The sequence below is a fragment of the Phalangium opilio genome, unplaced genomic scaffold (assembly GCF_054372755.1).
Source record: "Phalangium opilio isolate 3A_F unplaced genomic scaffold, DU_Popi_V2 ptg000046l_1, whole genome shotgun sequence".
NCBI classification, from domain to species: Eukaryota; Metazoa; Arthropoda; class Arachnida; order Opiliones; family Phalangiidae; genus Phalangium; species Phalangium opilio.
The window spans coordinates 541,396-563,862 of NW_028324169.1; the positions used below are offsets into that span (position 1 = coordinate 541,396).

At 37.5% G+C, this 22,467-nt stretch overlaps 2 protein-coding genes and 3 non-coding genes across 5 annotated transcripts; 1 reads left to right on the plus strand and 4 right to left on the minus strand.

Moving 5' to 3' along the window:
* Positions 1 to 420: 420 nt before the first annotated feature.
* TRNAL-UAA (transfer RNA leucine (anticodon UAA)) lies at positions 421 to 504 on the minus strand. The gene has a single exon. It is a non-coding gene; the product is annotated as a tRNA-Leu (tRNA).
* Positions 505 to 2,792: 2,288 nt separating this feature from the next.
* On the minus strand, positions 2,793 to 2,876 carry TRNAL-UAA (transfer RNA leucine (anticodon UAA)). The gene has a single exon. It is a non-coding gene; the product is annotated as a tRNA-Leu (tRNA).
* Positions 2,877 to 4,213: 1,337 nt separating this feature from the next.
* Positions 4,214 to 4,297, minus strand: TRNAL-UAA (transfer RNA leucine (anticodon UAA)). Its single transcript has one exon. It is a non-coding gene; the product is annotated as a tRNA-Leu (tRNA).
* A 3,153-nt stretch (positions 4,298 to 7,450) lies between these two features.
* On the minus strand, positions 7,451 to 10,976 carry LOC149674142 (uncharacterized). The gene is made up of 4 exons (XM_089838605.1): positions 10,756 to 10,976; positions 8,408 to 10,673; positions 8,213 to 8,320; positions 7,451 to 7,509 (listed from the first exon to the last, which is right to left on the minus strand). The coding sequence occupies exons 1-4, from the start codon at positions 10,960 to 10,962 to the stop codon at positions 7,451 to 7,453; spliced, it is 2,640 nt and encodes an 879-aa protein (XP_089694731.1). The 5' UTR covers positions 10,963 to 10,976.
* Positions 10,977 to 11,049: 73 nt separating this feature from the next.
* On the plus strand, positions 11,050 to 20,707 carry LOC149674143 (uncharacterized). Its single transcript, XM_089838606.1, has 9 exons — positions 11,050 to 11,636; positions 17,471 to 18,002; positions 18,169 to 18,371; positions 18,445 to 18,628; positions 18,709 to 18,771; positions 19,099 to 19,161; positions 19,248 to 19,358; positions 19,432 to 19,537; positions 20,683 to 20,707. The coding sequence occupies exons 2-9, from the start codon at positions 17,699 to 17,701 to the stop codon at positions 20,705 to 20,707; spliced, it is 1,059 nt and encodes a 352-aa protein (XP_089694732.1). The 5' UTR covers positions 11,050 to 11,636; positions 17,471 to 17,698.
* Positions 20,708 to 22,467: the final 1,760 nt, after the last annotated feature.

Genomic DNA, 22,467 nt, shown 5'->3' on the forward strand with positions numbered 1-22,467 from the left:
GACGCCTTAGACCACTCGGTCATCCTAACACGCTCTTCAACGTTTTCCTTGAAAATGAAGTTATAGTACCATCCCGAAATACCTCTCGGAATTCCATGCTCCATAAAGCCACTCACTTGTTGCCATACAATAGAAGCCTTTTCTGAACATGAAATACATGTTATTAAAATGAAACATTTCGTTGTCAGAAGTGCGGTTCGAAACCACGCCCTCATACGAGGATCAGAGCTTAAATCTGACGCCTTAGACCACTCGGCCATCCTGACACGCTATTAAACATTTTTTCTTGACAATGAAGCTATAGTACCACCCCGAAATAGCTCTCGGAATTGTATACTCCATAAAGCTACACACTTGTTGCCACACTAGATAAGCGTTTCCTGAGCATGAGATCCATGTTATTAAAGTAAAACAAATCGTTGTCAGAAGTGGGGTTCGAACCCACGCCTGTATACGAGGATCAGAGCTTAAATCTGACGCCTTAGACCACTCGGCCATCCTGACACGCTCTTAAACGTTTTCCTTGAAAATGAAGCTATAGTACCATCCCGAAATACCTCTCGGAATTCTATGCTCCATAAAGCCACTCACTTGTTGCCATACAATAGAAGCCTTTTCTGAACATGAAATACATGTTATTAAAATGAAACATTTCGTTGTCAGAAGTGGGGTTCGAACCCATGCCCTTATACGAGGATCAGAGCTTAAATCTGACGCCATAGACCACTTGGCCATCCTGACACGCTTGTAAACGTTTTCCTTGGAAATGAAGTTTTAGTACCATCCCGAAATACCTCTCGGAAGTCTATGCTCCATAAAGCTACTCACTTGTTGCCATACTAAAGAAGCCTTTCCTGAGCATGAGATACTTGTTATTAAAGTAAAACAATTCGTTGTCAGAAGTGGGGTTCGAACACACGCCTTCATACGAGGATCAGAGCTTCAATCTGACGCGTTAGACCACTCGGCCATCCTGACACGCTTTTTATCGTTTTCCTTGAAAATGAAGCTATAGTACCATCCAGAAATACCTCTCGGAATTCTATGCTCCATAAAGCCACTCACTTGTTGCCATACAATAGAAGCCTTTTCTGAACATGAAATACATGTTATTAAAATGAAACAATTCGTTGTCAGAAGTGGGGTTCGAACCCACGCCCTTATACGAGGATCAGAGCTTAAATCTGACGCCTTAGACCACTCGGTCATCCTGACACGCTCTTCAACGTTTTCCTTGGAAATGAAGTTTTAGTACCATCCCGAAATACCTCTCGGAATTTTATGCTCCATAAAGCCACTCACTTGTTGCCATACTATAGAAGCCTTTTCTGAACTTGAAATACACGTTATTAAAATAAAAAAAAACGATGTCAGAACTGGGGTTCGAACCCACACCCTCATACGAGGATCAGAGCTTAAATCTGACGCCTTAGACCACTCGGCCATCCTGACACGGTGTTAAACGTTTTCCTTGAAAATGAAGCTATAGTGTCATCCCGAAATACCTCTCGGAATTCTATGCTTCATAAAGCTACTCACTTGTTGCCATACAATAGAACCCTTTTCTGAACATGAAATACATGTTATTAAAATGAAACAATTCGTTGTCAGAAGCGGGGTTCAAACCCACGCCCTCATATGAGGATCAGAGCTTAAATCTGACGCCTTAGACCACTCGGTCATCCTGACACGCTCTTCAACGTTTTCCTTGGAAATGAAGTTTTAGTACCATCCCGAAATACCTCTCGGAATTCTATGCTCCATAAAGCTACTCACTTGTTGCCATACTAGAGAAGCCTTTCCTGAGCATGAGATACTTGTTATTAAAGTAAAAACAATTCGTTGTCAGAAGTGGGGTTCGAACCCACGCCTTCATACGAGGATCAGAGCTTAAATCTGACGCCTTAGACCACTCGGCAATCCTGACACGCTTTTTATCGTTTTCCTTGAAAATGAAGCTATAGTACCATCCCGAAATACCTCTCGGAACTCTATGCTCCATAAAGCTACTCACTTGTTGCCATACTATAGAAGCCTTTTCTGAACATGAAATACACGTTATTAAAATGAAAAAAAAACGTTGTCAGAAGTGGGGTTCAAACCCACGAATTCATACGAGGATCAGAGCTTAAATCTGACGCCTTAGACCACTCTGCCATCCTGACACGCTCTTAAACGTTTTTCTTGATAATGAAGCTATAGTACCACCCCGAAATACCTCTCGGAATTCTATGCTCCATAAAGCTACTCACTTGTTGCCATACTAGATAAGCGTTTCCTGAGCATGAAATACATGTTATTAAAATGAAACAATTCGTTGTCAGAAGTGGGGTTCGAACCCACGCCCTTAAACGAGGACCAGATCTTAAATCTGACGCCTTAGACCACTCGGTCATCCTGACACGCTCTTCAACGTTTTCCTTGAAAATGAAGTTATAGTACCATCCCGAAATACCTCTCGGAATTCTATGCTCCATAAAGCTACTCACTTGTTGCCATACTAAAGAAGCCTTTCCTGAGCATGAGATACATGTTATTAAAGTAAAACAAATCGTTGTCAGAAGTGGGGTTCGAACCCACGCCCTCATACGAGGATCCGAGCTTAAATCTGGCGACTTAGACCACTCGGCCATCCTGACACGCTTTTAAACGTTTTCCTTGAAAATGAAGCTATAGTACCATCCCGAAATACCTCTCGGAATTCTATGCTCCATAAAGCTACTCACTTGTTGCCATACTAGGGAAGCCTTTCCTGAGCATGAGATACATGTTATTAAACTAAAACAAATCGTTGTCAGAAGTGGGGTTCGAACCCACGCCCTCATACGAGGATCAGAGCTTAAATCTGACGCCTTAGACCACTCGGCCATCCTGACACGCTTATAAACGTTTTCCTTGAATATGAAGCTATAGTACCACCCAAATACCTCTTGGAATTCTATGCTCCATAAAGCCACTCACTTGTTGCCATACTATAGAAGCCTTTTCTGAACATGAAATACATGTTATTAAAATGAAACAATTCGTTGTCAGAAGCGGGGTTCAAACCCACGCCCTCATATGAGGATCAGAGCTTAAATCTGACGCCTTAGACCACTCGGTCATCCTGACACGCTCTTCAACGTTTTCCTTGGAAATGAAGTTTTAGTACCATCCCGAAATACCTCTCGGAATTCTATGCTCCATAAAGCTACTCACTTGTTGCCATACTAGAGAAGCCTTTCCTGAGCATGAGATACTTGTTATTAAAGTAAAACAATTCGTTGTCAGAAGTGGGGTTCGAACCCACGCCTTCATACGAGGATCAGAGCTTAAATCTGACGCCTTAGACCACACGGCAATCCTGACACGCTTTTTATCGTTTTCCTTGAAAATGAAGCTATAGTACCATCCCGAAATACCTCTCGGAACTCTATGCTCCATAAAGCTACTCACTTGTTGCCATACTATAGAAGCCTTTTCTGAACATGAAATACACGTTATTAAAATGAAAAAAAAACGTTGTCAGAAGTGGGGTTCAAACCCACGAATTCATACGAGGATCAGAGCTTAAATCTGACGCCTTAGACCACTCTGCCATCCTGACACGCTCTTAAACGTTTTTCTTGATAATGAAGCTATAGTACCACCCCGAAATAAATCTCGGAATTCTATGCTCCATAAAGCTACTCACTTGTTGCCATACTAGATAAGCGTTTCCTGAGCATGAAATACATGTTATTAAAATGAAACAATTCGTTGTCAGAAGTGGGGTTCGAACCCACGCCCTTAAACGAGGACCAGATCTTAAATCTGACGCCTTAGACCACTCGGTCATCCTGACACGCTCTTCAACGTTTTCCTTGAAAATGAAGTTATAGTACCATCCCGAAATACCTCTCGGAATTCTATGCTCCATAAAGCTACTCACTTGTTGCCATACTAAAGAAGCCTTTCCTGAGCATGAGATACATGTTATTAAAGTAAAACAAATCGTTGTCAGAAGTGGGGTTCGAACCCACGCCCTCATACGAGGATCCGAGCTTAAATCTGGCGACTTAGACCACTCGGCCATCCTGACACGCTTTTAAACGTTTTCCTTGAAAATGAAGCTATAGTACCATCCCGAAATACCTCTCGGAATTCTATGCTCCATAAAGCTACTCACTTGTTGCCATACTAGGGAAGCCTTTCCTGAGCATGAGATACATGTTATTAAACTAAAACAAATCGTTGTCAGAAGTGGGGTTCGAACCCACGCCCTCATACGAGGATCAGAGCTTAAATCTGACGCCTTAGACCACTCGGCCATCCTGACACGCTTATAAACGTTTTCCTTGAAAATGAAGCTATAGTACCACCCAAATACCTCTTGGAATTCTATGCTCCATAAAGCCACTCACTTGTTGCCATACTATAGAAGCCTTTTCTGAACATGAAATACACGTTATTAAAATGAAAAAAAAACGATGTCAGAACTGGGGTTCGAACCCACGCCCTCATACGAGGATCAGAACTTAAATCTGACGCCTCAGACCACTCGGCCATCCTGACACGCTCTTAAACGTTTTCCTTGATAATGAAGCCATAGTACCACCCCAAAATAGCTCTCGGAATTCTATACTCCATAAAGCCACTCACTTGTTGCCACACTAGATAAGCGTTTCCTGAGCATGAAATACATGTTATTAAAATGAAACAATTCGTTGTCAGAAGTGGGGTTCGAACCCACGCCCTTATACGAGGATCAGAGCTTAAATCTGACGCCTTAGACCACTCGGTCATCCTAACACGCTCTTCAACGTTTTCCTTGAAAATGAAGTTATAGTACCATCCCGAAATACCTCTCGGAATTCCATGCTCCATAAAGCCACTCACTTGTTGCCATACAATAGAAGCCTTTTCTGAACATGAAATACATGTTATTAAAATGAAACATTTCGTTGTCAGAAGTGCGGTTCGAACCCACGCCCTCATACGAGGATCAGAGCTTAAATCTGACGCCTTAGACCACTCGGCCATCCTGACACGGTGTTAAACGTTTTCCTTGAAAATGAAGCTATAGTGTCATCCCGAAATACCTCTCGGAATTCTATGCTTCATAAAGCTACTCACTTGTTGCCATACAATAGAACCCTTTTCTGAACATGAAATACATGTTATTAAAATGAAACAATTCGTTGTCAGAAGCGGGGTTCAAACCCACGCCCTCATATGAGGATCAGAGCTTAAATCTGACGCCTTAGACCACTCGGTCATCCTGACACGCTCTTCAACGTTTTCCTTGGAAATGAAGTTTTAGTACCATCCCGAAATACCTCTCGGAATTCTATGCTCCATAAAGCTACTCACTTGTTGCCATACTAGAGAAGCCTTTCCTGAGCATGAGATACTTGTTATTAAAGTAAAACAATTCGTTGTCAGAAGTGGGGTTCGAACCCACGCCTTCATACGAGGATCAGAGCTTAAATCTGACGCCTTAGACCACTCGGCAATCCTGACACGCTTTTTATCGTTTTCCTTGAAAATGAAGCTATAGTACCATCCCGAAATACCTCTCGGAACTCTATGCTCCATAAAGCTACTCACTTGTTGCCATACTATAGAAGCCTTTTCTGAACATGAAATACACGTTATTAAAATGAAAAAAAAACGTTGTCAGAAGTGGGGTTCAAACCCACGAATTCATACGAGGATCAGAGCTTAAATCTGACGCCTTAGACCACTCTGCCATCCTGACACGCTCTTAAACGTTTTTCTTGATAATGAAGCTATAGTACCACCCCGAAATACCTCTCGGAATTCTATGCTCCATAAAGCTACTCACTTGTTGCCATACTAGCAATGCGTTTCCTGAGCATGAGATACATGTTATTAAAGTAAAACAAATCGTTGTCAGAAGTGGGGTTCGAACCCACGAATTCATACGAGGATCAGAGCTTAAATCTGACGCCTTAGACCACTCGGCCATCCTGACACGCTTTTAAACGTTTTCCTTGATAATGAAGCTATAGTACCACCCCGAAATAGCTCTCGGAATTCTATGCTCCATAAAGCTACTCACTTGTTGCCATACTATAGAAGCCTTTTTACCTCTCCGTGTGACGTAGTCCAGGAGAGGTTCTGTAACGGCCGTGTCTGTGTGTGTGTGTGTTTGTCTGTCTGTCTGTCTGTCTGTCTGTCTGTCTGTCCGTTGTCACACCCACGTGACCGCGTTCGCAGTTTGCGTATCGGAGCAAACGTGTTCGCCATTTCCGAACTGCTTTCACAGACACGGAAATGGCTCCTCTACATGAGTTCTCACACCACCATCTTCTCGTCTTTGTCCATCCCACACGGACACCAGTCTGTACTTACTGGCTTCTAATCACCACCATCTTTTGGTCTTCGTCCATTCCACTTGGACACCAGTCTGTACATACTGGCTTCTAATCACCACCATCTTCTGGTCTTTATCCATCCCACTTGGACACCAGTCTGTACGTACTGGCTTCTAATCACCACCATCTTCTGGTCTTTGTCCATCCCACTTGGACACCAGTCTGTACATACTGGCTTCTAAACACCACCAACCTTCTTCCGTCTATTCCACATAGACACCAATCTGTATCATTGGCTTCTACTCCATTATCATCGTTTGGTTTTAGGATATACGCGGCGATCAGCTAGGGTTACGAGAAACGTCTAGCCTCCCTAAGGTGGGATCGCCACCAAAGGTTTTCGCAATTGCGCTTTTTCCTTACTATTATAATGGAAACGAATCGTATATATACCCCAAAATCTGAAGAAAGCGGGCAAGAGGGGTACCCTTCACTTTAAACGTCAATATTAGCAAAGTTTGAGATGATAATAGGTATAACTTTATTTTAAACGATTTAACTATTATTAATGTTAATTTTTGAAGATTAAAATAATTAAAAATAATTATATTTATTTAATTATTAAAGATAAACCTCTCGTGCAAAGAGAGAGATTATCATTGCCTCCTATATCTACCAAGGCCCGTGCATGCGATATATTTCCTTCATTGCCTCCTATATCTTTCAAGGCCCGTGCATTGTGATATATTTCATTCATTGCCTCCTATATCTATCAAGGCGCGTGCATTGTGATATATTTCATTCATTGCCTCCTTTATCTATCAAGGCCCGTGCATTGCGATATATTTTTCAAAACAACAACAAAAATGGGAAGCTCCTCTCAGAAACATAATAATTTCTTTTCTCTGTATATGAAATGAAAATATGGATAATATTGCGCTCCTTTAACGGTATGAATCCTTGCCTGTCTATTAATATTTTACGTAGGAGTAATACGTTTTTAGCGAAGTCTAGAGAGGATAAACATAAGCGAAATTGTTTCGAAAAAAAATACTGCTTCCACCCTTACGAAAAAAACCATTGAAAAACAATTGGTTTTTTATTGGTTGGATTGGAAAGGAATTGGTATTGTATTGGAAATGTTGTACCAATCAAAAACCAATGATGCTTTCACTGGAGTCAATTAATTTCCAATTGGTATCATGATGGTCTATAATGGGAAATTGATTGGTTTTTGCGTCCAATCGAAAACCAATCAATCCCAATTAAATACCAATAGACTAGGCCAAATTTAATCGATGGGAAATCGATTGGTTTTTGCGTCCAATCGAAAACCAATCAATCCCAATTAAATACCAATAGACTAGGCGAAATTATATCGATGGGAAATCGATTGGTTTTTGTGACCAATCGTAAACCAATCAAACCCAATTAAATACCAATAGTCTAGGCCAAATTATATCGATGGGAAATCGATTGGTTTTTGTGTCCAATCGTAAACCAATCAAACCCAATTAAATACCAATAGTCTAGGCCAAATTTAATAGATGGGAAATCGATTGGTTTTTGTGTCCAATCGAAAACCAATCAATCCCAATTAAATACCAATAGTCTAGGCCAAATTTAATCGATGGGAAATAGATTGGTCGGACCGTCCCATAAAGCTATAATAAAAATCCAGTGTATTCGCGTAGTCTGTACGAAAGGCTAATTCTAATTAACATATCACATTCTATGGCTTTCGTTTTCAATAGACGACGCTAAAATCACTAGTTATTAACAAGTTGTTAAGCCAAAGACATTTTCAAGAATTTCAATTTATTACGCATCTAAAACTTACATTATACCTAAGCATTCTATTCTATTTGGAAAATCGCCGAAGTAAATTTTATCATTAATTTTCAATACAATACATTTCTGTTTACTACTTGATATTTTAAATATATACATCTTTTTCGTACTAAACCCAATTTTGATATGAGGCACCATATTAGACTCTTCTGTTTCATAAGGCTGAATTACTGCAATTGTATTTTCGGTATCTTTTAAATCCATATTACAGTCTCCGAGATCAATAAAATATTGAATTTCCCCATAATGTTTAATACCTTCGTATTCAAAAATTACAAAGCAGTTATTTCGTTTTATGGATCTCTTGTACTCTGTTCTATGTAATATTATTCCCCTATAAGTAACTCTTTTTGATATTTGGTAATACGTATTTTCACTGAAATTCAAATTCAAAATATCATTCTTCAAACATTTCACTTCTTCATCAGTCAGTTTCCTAATTTCAGCTTTTCCCAACGTTTTGAATTTGATTTCCTTTTCATCAATCGTAAAACCCAACTTTTGTAAATAATCCTTTGTAGCGTTATAAATTTTAGGGAATACATTTTGTAACACCATTTCAAAAGACAGTTTTCGAAAATACTTTTCGCAAATCTGCACGGGTACTCCTTGCGTCCCATTAATAAAAGATATTAATTTCCCATTAGCATCTTCAAAGACAAACGCTGAATGGGCCCACAGGGGGCCGAAGTTTAAGACGCTCTTTGGCAAGTGCAGTAGGAAGTGAACGTTGGCAACCATAGATTTTTCGCCATAGAGTTTTTGGTATTGATAAACAAACTTTGTTATTAAATAGTTAGCCTTATTGAGTTCGTTTGGTAGTATACAGGAACCGAGCATCATATAAATACTTTTAGAAAGGAGACAGAAATGCCTCACATATTTTTTGGGTAAAATATCTAATACGCAAGGATAACAGTAAAAAAGAAGCCAGTTCCTCCATTCATTTGCTTTCCACAAGTTTCTTTCTTTTAAAGATCTAGGGCGTCTAGCAATGTCGCTTGGTGGTTTAATATTTTTCAAACGAGTGTCAACTAATGTCAAATCTTTTGGACACCCTATATAGTATTCTTCACCAGTTCTTGAAAGCCAAATTTCTGTGAGTGTTTTAGTAACACCAAGCAACACTACATGCATATAATCTGGTACAAACCCATCAATAATGTTAAATAGGGGCAGGTTAATAAGAGGGCTTGGACCTTTAATTCCAAAAATATGCTTGCCATTTTGGACTACTTTTTCAATATCCCTAATAGTCTGCTGTTCGCTGCGTTCTGCATAAGTGTTTTCAGTTTCTGTGTATCTAATAAACTTTCTTTTACGACCTTCAGTTTCTACTATTATAGAATGCCCTGGATGTAGGCACCAACTGCAGCCATAGTAACCGTTGAATTGGATGAAATTTTGCATTGCAGGTCGGGCAACTGAATCAGGGCAGCTACAAACCGAAAGGACTTTACTGGTTATGGAATCTGTTTGGGTTTTTTTCCAAGTGAAACCAACATCGTGTAATAACGTCATCTCTGAGACAAAGGGTTGTAAAAAAATTTCCATATTTGGATCTCCTTTCCCGCACCATAGTCCTACTAAAAGAACCCGATTTGAGCGTTCTTTTGGAGGTAGCTCATTCAAAGTAACAAATAACGGCCATATAGAATATCGACTAGACTTAAAAACAGAAGCATCGTCTGTATTAAAAGTGATTGAAAAATTATTAGGGTCACTTAAAAGCATTCCTGGTTTAGATAAGTTCTTATACATTTGCCCATCGTATATGTCCTCAATGCCATTTTCAACCTTCTTCACCCTTTCAAATTTATAATTTAGCTTTGAAGCTATAGAGGAATCCTCAAACAAACGTTTCAACTGTTCCTCTAATGGAAAGGAGTAAAAACTTGTTGAAATTTCCTTACTGTCGTACTGTTTCACACAATTGGGGCACACCAAATTCTCACTTAGAATTTCTACGCATCCATTACAAAGATGGTGTTTAATACTGTTACTTTTTGGAAATAACTGTTTTAAGCGATACTTCGAATTTGGAACTACTTCACTTCCAAGCATGGTGTTTATCAATTTCAGCAAGTCGTCTAGAGCAAGTTCAGTTATACTATGTCTTAGTGAAAAACCTTGAATTAGTAGCACAGCTTCTCCTTTGGTTACGCAGTTTCCCAAGGTAATTTTTTCTTCAAACAGTTCATAAGGGTACTTTTTTTGATTTGGTTCTTCATTATCAACTTCATGCTGAGATTCATTTTCATTTAAGCGACAATTATTAGCTTCATCCTCACATTCATATTCATTGAAATTTGGATTATTAGCTTCAGTATCAGATTCATATTCATTTAAGCGAGGATTTTCAGCTTCATCTTCAGATTCACATCCACTGAATTGGCGATTATAAAACTCATTTCCAAATTCTATGTCTTCGATTTGTTGACCTTCTCTACTGACATCCAAGTTATCTTTGTTGTTTAGACCAAACGTGTTCTGCAAATGATGTTCAGGCTCACCAGAACGATTCTATAAAGACAGACAAAAGTTATAATTAAAAACTACTCCAGGCTTACAAATGTTTTTGGCCAAGGCTTAAGTCGAAACATACCTGATTTAGCTCCTTAAGGCGTTTCTGTTTAGCCTGATTATAAAGAGTAGTTTTGGGAATAAAAATAGTTGGGCTAATATAGTCTTTTTCTAAATATAACTTATACCTTTTTCGTGACATAATAAGAGCTAATATAAAATTTACTGGGGCAAAAGAAATATTTCGGGCGAGCTGCTCTTTTGGCAGTTGGCAGTTTGGCACTGGCATAGACTAAGGCCGTGTAACCCGTATTACATTGACCACGGCCAACTTAGATACTCATGGCGAGCTTGTCGAGTATCAAAGTTGGCCGTGCATTGGCACTAGAGCGCAGAGCGCTCCCATGGAGACATAACTACAGTAGAAGTAGTTGAAAACTTCATTTAAGCTTTGTGTTTGGAATCGTGACATCCTATAGGGCAAATAGACTAGTCTTTGTTACAGGGTCATTGGTCACTTTCAGGTTCAATGCTGTCGTTACATATTTCCCTCTAAACTAAACAAATTGAGTAATGTCAATAATTATTTTTTATAGTTTTAATTTAAATTAGTATTTTTAAATATAATTATAATTTAGTGATGAAAACCTGAAATCTTAGTTCTGAAAACGTATAATTAAAGTAGCCGAAAAATGCTCATAGATGGCTGCCAAAGAATGTTGTTAATTTGGGCCTCGTGGGACGGTGTGGGGGAGCTGCGTTCGAATCATGCGGGGTTTTCCCATGTCCATGATACCGATCAAAAGTACAATGAAACTAGTACCCATTTACTTTTTCGCTTTGGTTGGTCCTCGGACATTTTGCATCGTGTGCAAGGCTAAAATTTGTGTAAGTATCTCTTATTTGTTATAAATTTCAAATATAGGGCTAATTTGAATAGTTTTGATGATTACGTTTGATATAGTCCATGAGCCAGAAAATAAAATATTGGCAGCCGGTAGCCTCCGTGGTGGCAAAATTTTGACTGTGCCACTTGATACCTTATGGCCCCAGTATAACATTAAGCCATGATAACCCGCTGGATATGGGTGCTTTTGTGAGCTACATAGGTCAAAAGGTCAAATTTGCAATTTTTCATTTGCTTGTAACTTTTTGTTTTAATTCCGATTTTAACGCGGATATATTCATTGTTCTCAGAATTTTATGGGCTTTTCTATGCATATTCAAATCTATGTCGATTACCAGTTGGTCGCTAGGTGGTGCTGAGAACCTGATGTTAATAAATCCTGAACCCTTAACCCAAAAATAGTCATAAAAATATACATTTTAATGATTTTGGCCCGGGGAATTCGAATATGCAAGTCCCAAATAGGTTATCCTTTCCTAAAATTTAGTTAATAGACAGATTAATGGTTTTGCATAATAGATGGCGCTAAGATGTTTTAATAATACCTACGCCACGAGGCGAGGAAGCCATTTTTTCCAACAGTGAATTGATAGGTAAGGTTTATTTCTGTTTAATTTGCCTCGCTTTATACTAAAATCCACATCGATATTATATTTACCTTGTTTAGTGTAACTAAAAAATGGATAAGCCATCGACGACTAATACATTTGGTAGTGCGAATAGACGAATCGCTGTAAACAAAACAGAATGCTTTATACATATGACGGTGGAAGATACAGAAGAAAATCTTGTTAAAATAAAAGATTTAGATTCATGGGAATCGTTACTAAGCGCTGCTAAGATTAGACGACACGAAGCAATCTTAGAACTATCAAATAGCCTGTTGGAGGGAGAAATACCAGATATTAGATACCATAGAAAATGTCGTTCCATATTCACAATGAAGAAAACACTTCTGTCTATTGAAAGGAAACATTCCGAGGGTGATTCAACTCAAGAAGGAACTCCAGCGCCTATCAGAAGATCTATTCGCCAGGCACCAACAACTTCTTTAGTATATAAGGCAGAGTGTATATTTTGTCAAAAAGCCAACAAGTGCGTAAAGGGTGTTAAAACTCGTGAACCACCTTGGCGGCCGACGAAACTATACGAAAAGCTGCTGCAAATAAATGCGACGATCGGATTTTAAGTCTTACCAGCCGAGATATTGTGGCTGCCGAAGCCCATTACCATCGTAGCTGCTATCGAACCAATACAAAGATTAAGGAAAACGAGTCTGAGGCTTCTAGCTCTTTTAGAGATTCTTTCACTACACCAGAAAATAAGGCTTACGCGGGCCTTTTCGAGCACATTAGAAATGATTTGTTCCTGAATCCAAGAGCGATCTACATGACTGAACTAACTGAGATTTTGGTTTCAAAACTACAATCTGATAACGATGAAGATATAACGCCATCGTTGAAAAAACAAATACGTAAAAGACTAGAGGTAGAGTTCAGAGACTCAATTCATATTATTTCGGACGACAAAGGCAAGCTTATCGTTTATCCGGATAACATTTGCAGAGATGAGCTGGTCAAAGAGAATTTGAACTTAAAACGTTCCCTAAAATCATTGAAGTCGGACCCAGATTTCGGAGAAGCGCTCACAATATCTGGCTTAAAAATGCGATCTGATTTAAAAACGGAAGTACCAGAAACAACGTGGCCTCCCCAACCGTCAGACTTAGATGAAAATGTGATCAACATTCCGGACTCAGTAAAGTCGTTTCTTCGCCTTGTAATTACTGGGAAAGAAAAAGGATCAATATCTCAAAGATCTCAAAGTGTTATAAACTCAATTGCTCAAGATCTAATCTATGGAGTTTCTAGTGGACAAAAACGCCCTCCTAAGCATGTTTTACTTCCATTTGTTATAAAGTCTCTAACTGGCAATGTTGAACTCATTCGCATCCTAAACCGACTTGGTCACTGCGTCTCTTATACCGTTTACGAAGAAATCGAAACAGCCTTATGCCTTCAAAAACTTCAATCAACTCAAGATCAGGATACTGTTCTACCTTCAAACATTTACCCTTTGACTTTTACAACCCTAGTTTGGGATAACATCGATCGTCTTGAAGAAACAATAACAGGGGCTGGAACCTCCCATCGTGTCAATGGTATTGCAATTCAAGCACCAATGATTGGTCCCAAACAAGACTCGTCATTTACGGGTTTTCAGAAGACCAAGCAAAGAAACATAACAGCCAAGACACTTCCATTACCTGACTATTTTTCTGGGGAGAGATCTGGGCCACCACCTCTGAGGCCAATTACAGTTCCAGGTGACGAATACATCGGAAATTCTAATCTCAAAAATCATTTCTGGATAATGAGCCGTATTTATAGTTCCTTAACTCCGAGCTGGACGGGCTTTAATATTTTGATGAGAAGCGATCTCGACGTTGTTAAAGATTCAATTGGATATCTTCCAACTATCAACGCACCGGCGACCAGCCTGAACACCGTCAACGAAATTTTAGAACGATCTTTACAAATAATGTCTCAACTCGAAATTGAAAATGTAGTTTGCGTTTTTGACCAAGCGATATACGCAAAAGCGACAGAAATAGCTTGGAAACGCCCTGAAAAATATAAAAAAATTGTTCTACGTATGGGAGAATTCCATACTATCGGTGTCCTCCTTTCAACAATCGGGAAAAGGTTTAAGGATGCAGGGCTACGAGAGCTTTGCGTTGAATCAGGCATTATAGCTGAAGGAACTGTTGAAAGCGTTTTGGAAGGACGACAATACAACAGAGGTATCCGACTACACAAACTAGTTTTTGAAGCTCTTCTTCGACTTGCGTGGGACGAATTTAGTATATGGTTACTTCAGAAACATCCCGAAGAAGCTGAGACCGAAGAATATCTAAAAGCCAGTTTCGACAGCATTTGGCACGACCTGAAACAGCAAACTCTACAAGATCTCTTTAGTAAAGAATCATGCCAAAAATTTCTGCATCTTTTTGAAGAATACCTTGATCTCATGCGCAATGGAAGCAAAGGTCATTTAGCAGCATTTTGGATGTCATATGTTGACATGGTTCAAATTGTCTTGGACCTCTTGAGAGCTTCGAGAGAAGGAAATTGGAGCCTGCATTTGCGAGCCATTCGAGCTTTGATTCCATGGGTCTTTGCTTATGATAAGGTTAACTACTCGCGATATTTACCCGTATATTTAGATCAAATGACTCATCATGAAGAAACGCATCCCGATGTATTCGAAAATTTCAAGAATGGTGGATTTTCTGTTCAGGTTGGAGATTCGAACCCATTCGGTAAAATACCAGCAGATCAAACCATAGAAGTAACTATAAATAGGGACACTCAGACAGCTGGTGGAACCAAGGGATTCAGCCTTAAGACAGGAGCTCTAAACAGATACTATCTAACAGCGGAATACAGAAGTCTTTGTGTTAAACAGTTGCGCGATCTTACCTACTTTTCCGGCACTAAATTCTCGCACAAAGATTTACAAAAAAGCAGAATTGGCGAAGATCAAAAGGCCGTCAAAGTTTTAATGGATCTTCTGAATGATTGGGTTAATCCAATGAGCTCTCCAAATACGGAACTAATTAGTCTATCCACATCGATGCTAGCCACACCAGAAGTCACCGAAAATCTTCTGAACGCGCAAGCAATTGGGGAAACGGCTTATAAATTGTTCTGCCAAAATAGGCTAGGAAGTGAAACTCCCACAGAAAAGTTTCACAGCACCATCCATAAAAAGAAACTGAAGACATTCACGGATATCACAAGAAAGTCAAGAACACTTAAAAATCAAAATACCGAGGTGGTCTTAAAAGCTGACCGAAATCTATTCGCCCACATGATTTTAATTGCACAAAGCCGAAGTCTCGATTTGAAAGATGTTCTTGCACATCCCCTAAGTCCAATTCCATGGGCGTTAGCTACATCAGACGGTTCTTTGCGAAAAACGAACAAATCGACTTTGGCACATGGTATTGAAAAGAGTGCCTGTTCCGTCGACCAAATTCCATCTCCAAGTGCCCTTATTATCGATGGAATGAATTTAATTCAAAAGATTAAGGGTGATGAACAGACATTTGGTGAAATATCCAACTATGCCTTAGCGGTGGTTCTCAAAGAAGGTAGAGACAACAATCGAATAGATGTTGTCTTCGATGTTTATAAAGAAATGTCTATCAAAACACAAGAGAGACGCTTACGGGGTTCCGATTGTGGACCAACGTTCATGAATATTGCTCCATCTCACAAAGTTAAACAATGGAGAAAGTTTTTAAGAGTTTCACACAACAAGTCTAGCCTTATTACCTTTCTTGTAGAAGAGTGGAAGAAACCTCAAATTAGGGAACGACTAATGAAGAAAACACTTTTCGTTACAAATGGAGATCAGTGCTTTCGTCTTACAGAAGAATGCTGGACTGAGGTTGTCGATTTAAAATCGACTCACGAAGAAGCCGATACCAGAATTTTTCTTCACGCTAGTCATGCATCAAAAGAGGGCTACAAGGCTATTGTCTTATCTGCGGAAGATACTGACATACTAATATTGAGCCTATCCATTTGCAATCAAATTTCTAGTCAAATGTACCAAAAGGTGGGCAGCAAATGTCGTCGAAATATTCGTGATATTTCCAAGTTGTACAGTGCTCTCGGGTCAGATGTTTGTGAAGCCCTTGTCGGCCTTCATGCGTTCACTGGCTGCGACACAGTAAGTGCTTTCGCTGGGAAAGGAAAACTAAGAGCATTAGAAATTATGAAGAAAGAAAAAAGGTTCCAAGATACCTTCTCAAGACTGTGAAAATCGTGGGAAATGACAGAAGATTTGTTGAAACAACTTGAAGAATTTACATGCCGCATATACGCTTCCAAAGAAAAAGTCTGTGATATCAATGAATGTCGATATTTGTTATTTTGCTCAAAAAGAGGTCAGCCCTCATCTGCGCAGTTGCCTCCATGCAAGGATTGCTTACAACAACACTCTAGACGTGCCAAATACCAATGTGGCATATGGAGAAGGTGCTTAAAGCAAAATTACAGTATTCCCGATCCAACTGAACACGGCTGGAAAATGGATAGCCTTGGAAATTTAGAAATTGAATGGATGACTGGGTTTCCAGCTCCCGCATCTGTAATTGAATTTATGAAGTGCAATTGCACCCGAATTTGCAAAGAAGGCAATTGCACTTGCATCGACAATGGGCTCAAATGCACGGAGCTGTGCAAATTCACAAAATGTAGTAACCAGAAACCAGCCAATGAAATCGATGACTGCCAGTTAACTACAAATGAGTCTGACTATGAGGATGAGTGAACTAAACAATAAATAAATTATGTCAAAGACATTGAAATTGATAGCGTGTTATTTTGTTTTATCCTTAATAAATTTTTGTTTAGTCAAAAGGAAAGATGATATTTTATTTTGATGGATTCCGTGCCGTGTGAAACGATAACCTATTTGGGACTTGCATATTCGAATTCCCCGGGCCAAAATCATTAAAATGTATATTTTTATGACTATTTTTGGGCTAGGGGTTCAGGATTTATTAACATCAGGTTCTCAGCACCACCTAGCGACCAACTGGTAATCGACATAGATTTTAATATGCATAGAAAAGCCCATAAAATTCTGAGAACAATGAATATATCCGCGTTAAAATCGGAATTAAAACAAAAAAGTTACTAGCAAATGAAAAATTGCAAATTTGACCTTTTGACCTCTGTAGCTCACAAAAGCACCCTTATGCAGCGGGTTATCATGGCTTGATCTTATACTGGGGTCATAAGGTATCAAGTGGCACAGTCAAAATTTTGCCACCACGGAGGCTACCGGAAAATCACCTGGCTCACGGACTAATAAGTTTAAAGTTTGAATTCTATGCAAATTAGGGTCTCCCATGATAAACCGACTCCCCTCCCCTCTTTGATTAATTGAAATTAAACAAAGAAACCTTTATATCCCCAACATGTTTGAAAATTGGGTATTGGTATTTTTAAATGATACATAAAAATAACTGGTTCGCGATTCACTATACCATCTACCGAGTACATATTTGTTGGCTAATATCTAAATTAATTTAGGCAATAACATGCGGCCTTTCGAAATGGGGAAACGTACACCCAAAAATTGTAAGAAAAGGGTTTCAAGTATTGCATCGCAACGCTTCCAAACAACTCCGCTAGGATGTAAAAGAAATTCACCACAGTCAACACCTGATCAAGCGCCCAATTTTGCTCTTGTCAAAGTTATCCATGATAACTCCCAAAAGGTGGTTGAAGTGAAGGATATACTTCAGTTTCAACCCATAAATAAAATGGACTTCAATTGTCGCCATAAGTACATGGTAGAAAGTGAGGACAGCAGGGCGGAAGTTTTGATTCTGTTATTGGGTGGTAAGAAATTATTTTATAGCCATTATCAAATAGAGGGTTGAAAGGACGACCCTCTTTTGACCCTTCTTTTAATATAATACTTAATATATCGTCGCCATTGATAGCATTTTATCAAACACCCTTTTGTCATTGAAAAATCTTAAATTCATATTTACTTCAATAATAGTCACGGAAGATGAAGTTAGCCATGATATTAAGGGTAAACGCATACGTGCCCCACCGTTTAGGTTTATCACCAACACGCCACTGACAACAAAACACAAAGGAAAAAAGAGGAATGCTGAAGATATGAAAGAAAGAGCCCAGAAGAAACGATACACTCGAATAATAAATAATAAACTTAAAAACAAGAAACACGCATTTAATTTTGTAAGTTTTTGTTTCAAAGTTAGTTATACTCGTTTGGTCTAGAAAATAAGCCGGAATTTCATTTAAAATCAAGGACAGTAAGAGTGAAGAGCAACTTAAAAATCATGTGGTGGGAAGTGAAATTAGCGAAGAAACTCAATCAAGAGAACTCATTGATTCTGATAATATCATTCAAATAAATGCTAGGAACAATTTATTACCAAATAATAACAAGGATAAAGAAAATGAGATTAGTGAAGACGGCAGAAATTTTTTAGGTAAATTTATATTTTTCCTAAATTAAGTTAATTTTAATATTGAGTTTCTGAAACAAATTTTAAATTGCCTTGTCTTGTAGATAATGTATCATCTGATGAATATGAGGAAAATGAAGTTCGTGGACATGGAGTGAACAATTTTGGTGAATTTATAGTTTTCTTTAATATTAATAGTGAATTTCTTAATTTTCTAATTTAAATAATTTGTAGATAATCTACCATCTGATGAATATGAGAAAAATGAAGTTCGTGGACATGGAGTGAACAATTTTGGTGAATTTATAGTTTTCTTTAATATTAATAGTGAATTTCTTAATTTTCTAATTTAAATAATTTGTAGATAATCTACCATCTGATGAATATGAGAAAAATGAAGTTAGTGGACATGGAGTGAACAATTTTGGTGAATTTATAGTTTTCTTTAATATTAATAGTGAATTTCTTAATTTTCTAATTTAAATAATTTGTAGATAATCTACCATCTGATGAATATGAGAAAAATGAAGTTCGTGGAGATGCTGTGATAAATTTAGGTGAATTTCAATTTTTCTAATATTTTTGCATTAACATTATTAGGAATTTCTTTAAAAATGGTAAATTTGAATAATTTATCTTAAAGGCAATTTATACATGGGTGAACGCGTGGAACCTGAAATTCATGAAGATGCCATTAATGACAAAGACTTTTCATCTCAACTTTGTGATGACAGCGAAGAAGAATCAATTGAAGGTTAGCTTTTGGAAATTAGCTAAATAAATAATGCATTATTGGCTGTAATTTGTTCATTTCTAAATATTTTTAGAAAAACATCGTAAGCTACAAAATAAGTATGAGCGGCTAATGAAACGTTCTCTTGAAATCAGTGGGGACCTAAACAGTCTTCCAACCTTATATCTGGGGACATTTGTGTATAAATTATTAGATTTTGTATTAGTGTCGAAAGCCTATATGGTTCCATCAGGTATTTCAATTTCATTTTTCACACTCGATAAATTTACAAGTGGGGACCTTCACCGTCATTTCAACAGACAAGTGGGGTCTTTTAAACACACATTTTCTAATTTCATGTATATTATAATTTTATAGTTTAAATATTGATTATTATAATGAAATTGAGGTAATCGGACCTTTTAAAGGCTTAACACTTAAGTTTTGAGCTGATTTCTGGTTTACAAGTGGGGACCTAAACAGTCTTCCAACCTCAGATCTGGGGACATTTGTGTATAAATTATTAGATTTATTACTAGTGTCGAAGCCTATATGGTTTCATCAGGTATTTCAATTTGATTTTTCAGACTCGATAAATTTACAAGTGGGGACCTTCACAGTCATTTCAACAGACAAGTGGGGTCTTTTAAACACACATTTTCTAATTTCATGTATATTTTAATTTTATAGTTTAAATATTGATTATTATAATGAAATTTAGGTAATCGGACCTTTTAAAGGCTTAACACTTAAGTTTTGAGCTAATTTCATGTTTACAAGTGGGGACCTAAACAGTCTTCCAACCTCAGATCTGGGGACATTTGTGTATAAATTATTAGATTTATTACTAGTGTCGAAGCCTATATGGTTTCATCAGGTATTTCAATTTCATTTTTCACACTCGATAAATTTACAAGTGGGGACCTTCACAGTCATTTCAACAGACAAGTGGGGTCTTTTAAACACACATTTTCTAATTTCATGTATATTTTAATTTTATAGTTTAAATATTGATTATTATAATGAAATTTAGGTAATCGGACCTTTTAAAGGCTTAACACGTAAGTTTTGAGCTGATTTCAGGTTTACAAGTGGGGACCTAAACAGTCTTCCAACCTTATATCTGGGGACATTTGTGTATAAATTATTAGATTTTGAATTAGTGTCAAAGCCTATATGGTTCAATCAAGTATTTCAATTTCATTTTTCACACTCGATAAATTTACAAGTGGGGACCTTCACCGTCATTTCAACAGACAAGTGGGGTCTTTTAAACACACATTTTCTAATTTCATGTATATTTTAATTTTATAGTTTAAATATTGATTATTATAATGAAATTTAGGCAATCGGACCTCTTAAAGGCTTAACACGTAAGTTTTGAGCTGATTTCAGGTTTACATGTGGGGACCTTAACAGTCTTCCAACCTTATATCTGGGGACTATTGTGTATAAATTATTAGATTTGGAATTAGTGTCAAAACCTATATGGTTCAATCAAGTATTTCAATTTCATTTTTCACACTCGATAAATTTACAAGTGGGGACCTAAACAGTCTTCCAACCTTATATCTGGGGACATTTGTGTATAAATTATTAGATTTTGAATTAGTGTCAAAGCCTATATGGTTCAATCAAGTATTTCAATTTCATTTTTCACACTCGATAAATTTACAAGTGGGGACCTAAACAGTCTTCCAACCTTATATCTGGGGACATTTGTGTATAAATTATTAGATTTTGAATTAGTGTCAAAGCCTATATGGTTCAATCAAGTATTTCAATTTCATTTTTCACACTCGATAAATTTACAAGTGGGGACCTTCACCGTCATTTCAACAGACAAGTGGGGTCTTTTAAACACACATTTTCTAATTTCATGTATATTTTTATTTTATAGTTTAAATATTGATTATTATAATGAAATTTAGGTAATCGGACCTTTTAAAGGCTTAACACTTAAGTTTTGAGCTAATTTCATGTTTACAAGTGGGGACCTAAACAGTCTTCCAACCTCAGATCTGGGGACATTTGTGTATAAATTATTAGATTTATTACTAGTGTCGAAGCCTATATGGTTTCATCAGGTATTTCAATTTCATTTTTCACACTCGATAAATTTACAAGTGGGGACCTTCACAGTCATTTCAACAGACAAGTGGGGTCTTTTAAACACACATTTTCTAATTTCATGTATATTTTAATTTTATAGTTTAAATATTGATTATTATAATGAAATTTAGGTAATCGGAACTTTTAAAGGCTTAACACTTAAGTTTTGAGCTAATTTCATGTTTACAAGTGGGGACCTAAACAGTCTTCCAACCTCAGATCTGGGGACATTTGTGTATAAATTATTAGATTTATTACTAGTGTCGAAGCCTATATGGTTTCATCAGGTATTTCAATTTCATTTTTCACACTCGATAAATTTACAAGTGGGGACCTTCACAGTCATTTCAACAGACAATTGGGGTCTTTTAAACACACATTTTCTAATTTCATGTATATTTTAATTTTATAGTTTAAATATTGATTATTATAATGAAATTTAGGTAATCGGACCTTTTTAAGGCTTAACACGTAAGTTTTGAGCTGATTTCAGGTTTACAAGTGGGGACCTAAACAGTCTTCCAACCTTAGATCTGGGGACATTTGTGTATAAATTATTAGATTTATTACTAGTGTCGAAGCCTATATGGTTTCATCAGGTATTTCAATTTCATTTTTCACACTCGATAAATTTACAAGTGGGGACCTTCACAGTCATTTCAACAGACAAGTGGGGTCTTTTAAACACACATTTTCTAATTTCATGTATATTTTAATTTTATAGTTTAAATATTGATTATTATAATGAAATTTAGGTACTCGGACCTTTTAAAGGCTTAACACGTAAGTTTTGAGCTGATTTCAGGTTTACAAGTGGGGACCTAAACAGTCTTCCAACCTTATATCTGGGGACATTTGTGTATAAATTATTAGATTTTGAATTAGTGTCAAAGCCTATATGGTTCAATCAAGTATTTCAATTTCATTTTTCACCCTCGATAAATTTACAAGTGGGGACCTAAACAGTCTTCCAACATTATATCTGGGGACATTTGTGTATAAATTATTAGATTTTGAA

Coding starts and splice junctions, on each gene's coding strand:
- LOC149674142 (XM_089838605.1), bottom strand. CDS start 10,962: ATGCCAGTGCCAAACTGCCAACTGCCAAAAGAGCAGCTCGCCCGAAAT. Junction 8,321..8,407: donor TGTAATTTTTGAATACGAAG/GTATTAAACATT, acceptor ATACAATTGCAG/TAATTCAGCCTTATGAAACA. Junction 7,510..8,212: donor ATCAAGTAGTAAACAGAAAT/GTATTGTATTGA, acceptor TTCCCATTATAG/ACCATCATGATACCAATTGG.
- LOC149674143 (XM_089838606.1), top strand. CDS start 17,699: ATGCGGCCTTTCGAAATGGGGAAACGTACACCCAAAAATTGTAAGAAA. Junction 18,772..19,098: donor ACATGGAGTGAACAATTTTG/GTGAATTTATAG, acceptor AATAATTTGTAG/ATAATCTACCATCTGATGAA. Junction 19,359..19,431: donor CGAAGAAGAATCAATTGAAG/GTTAGCTTTTGG, acceptor AAATATTTTTAG/AAAAACATCGTAAGCTACAA.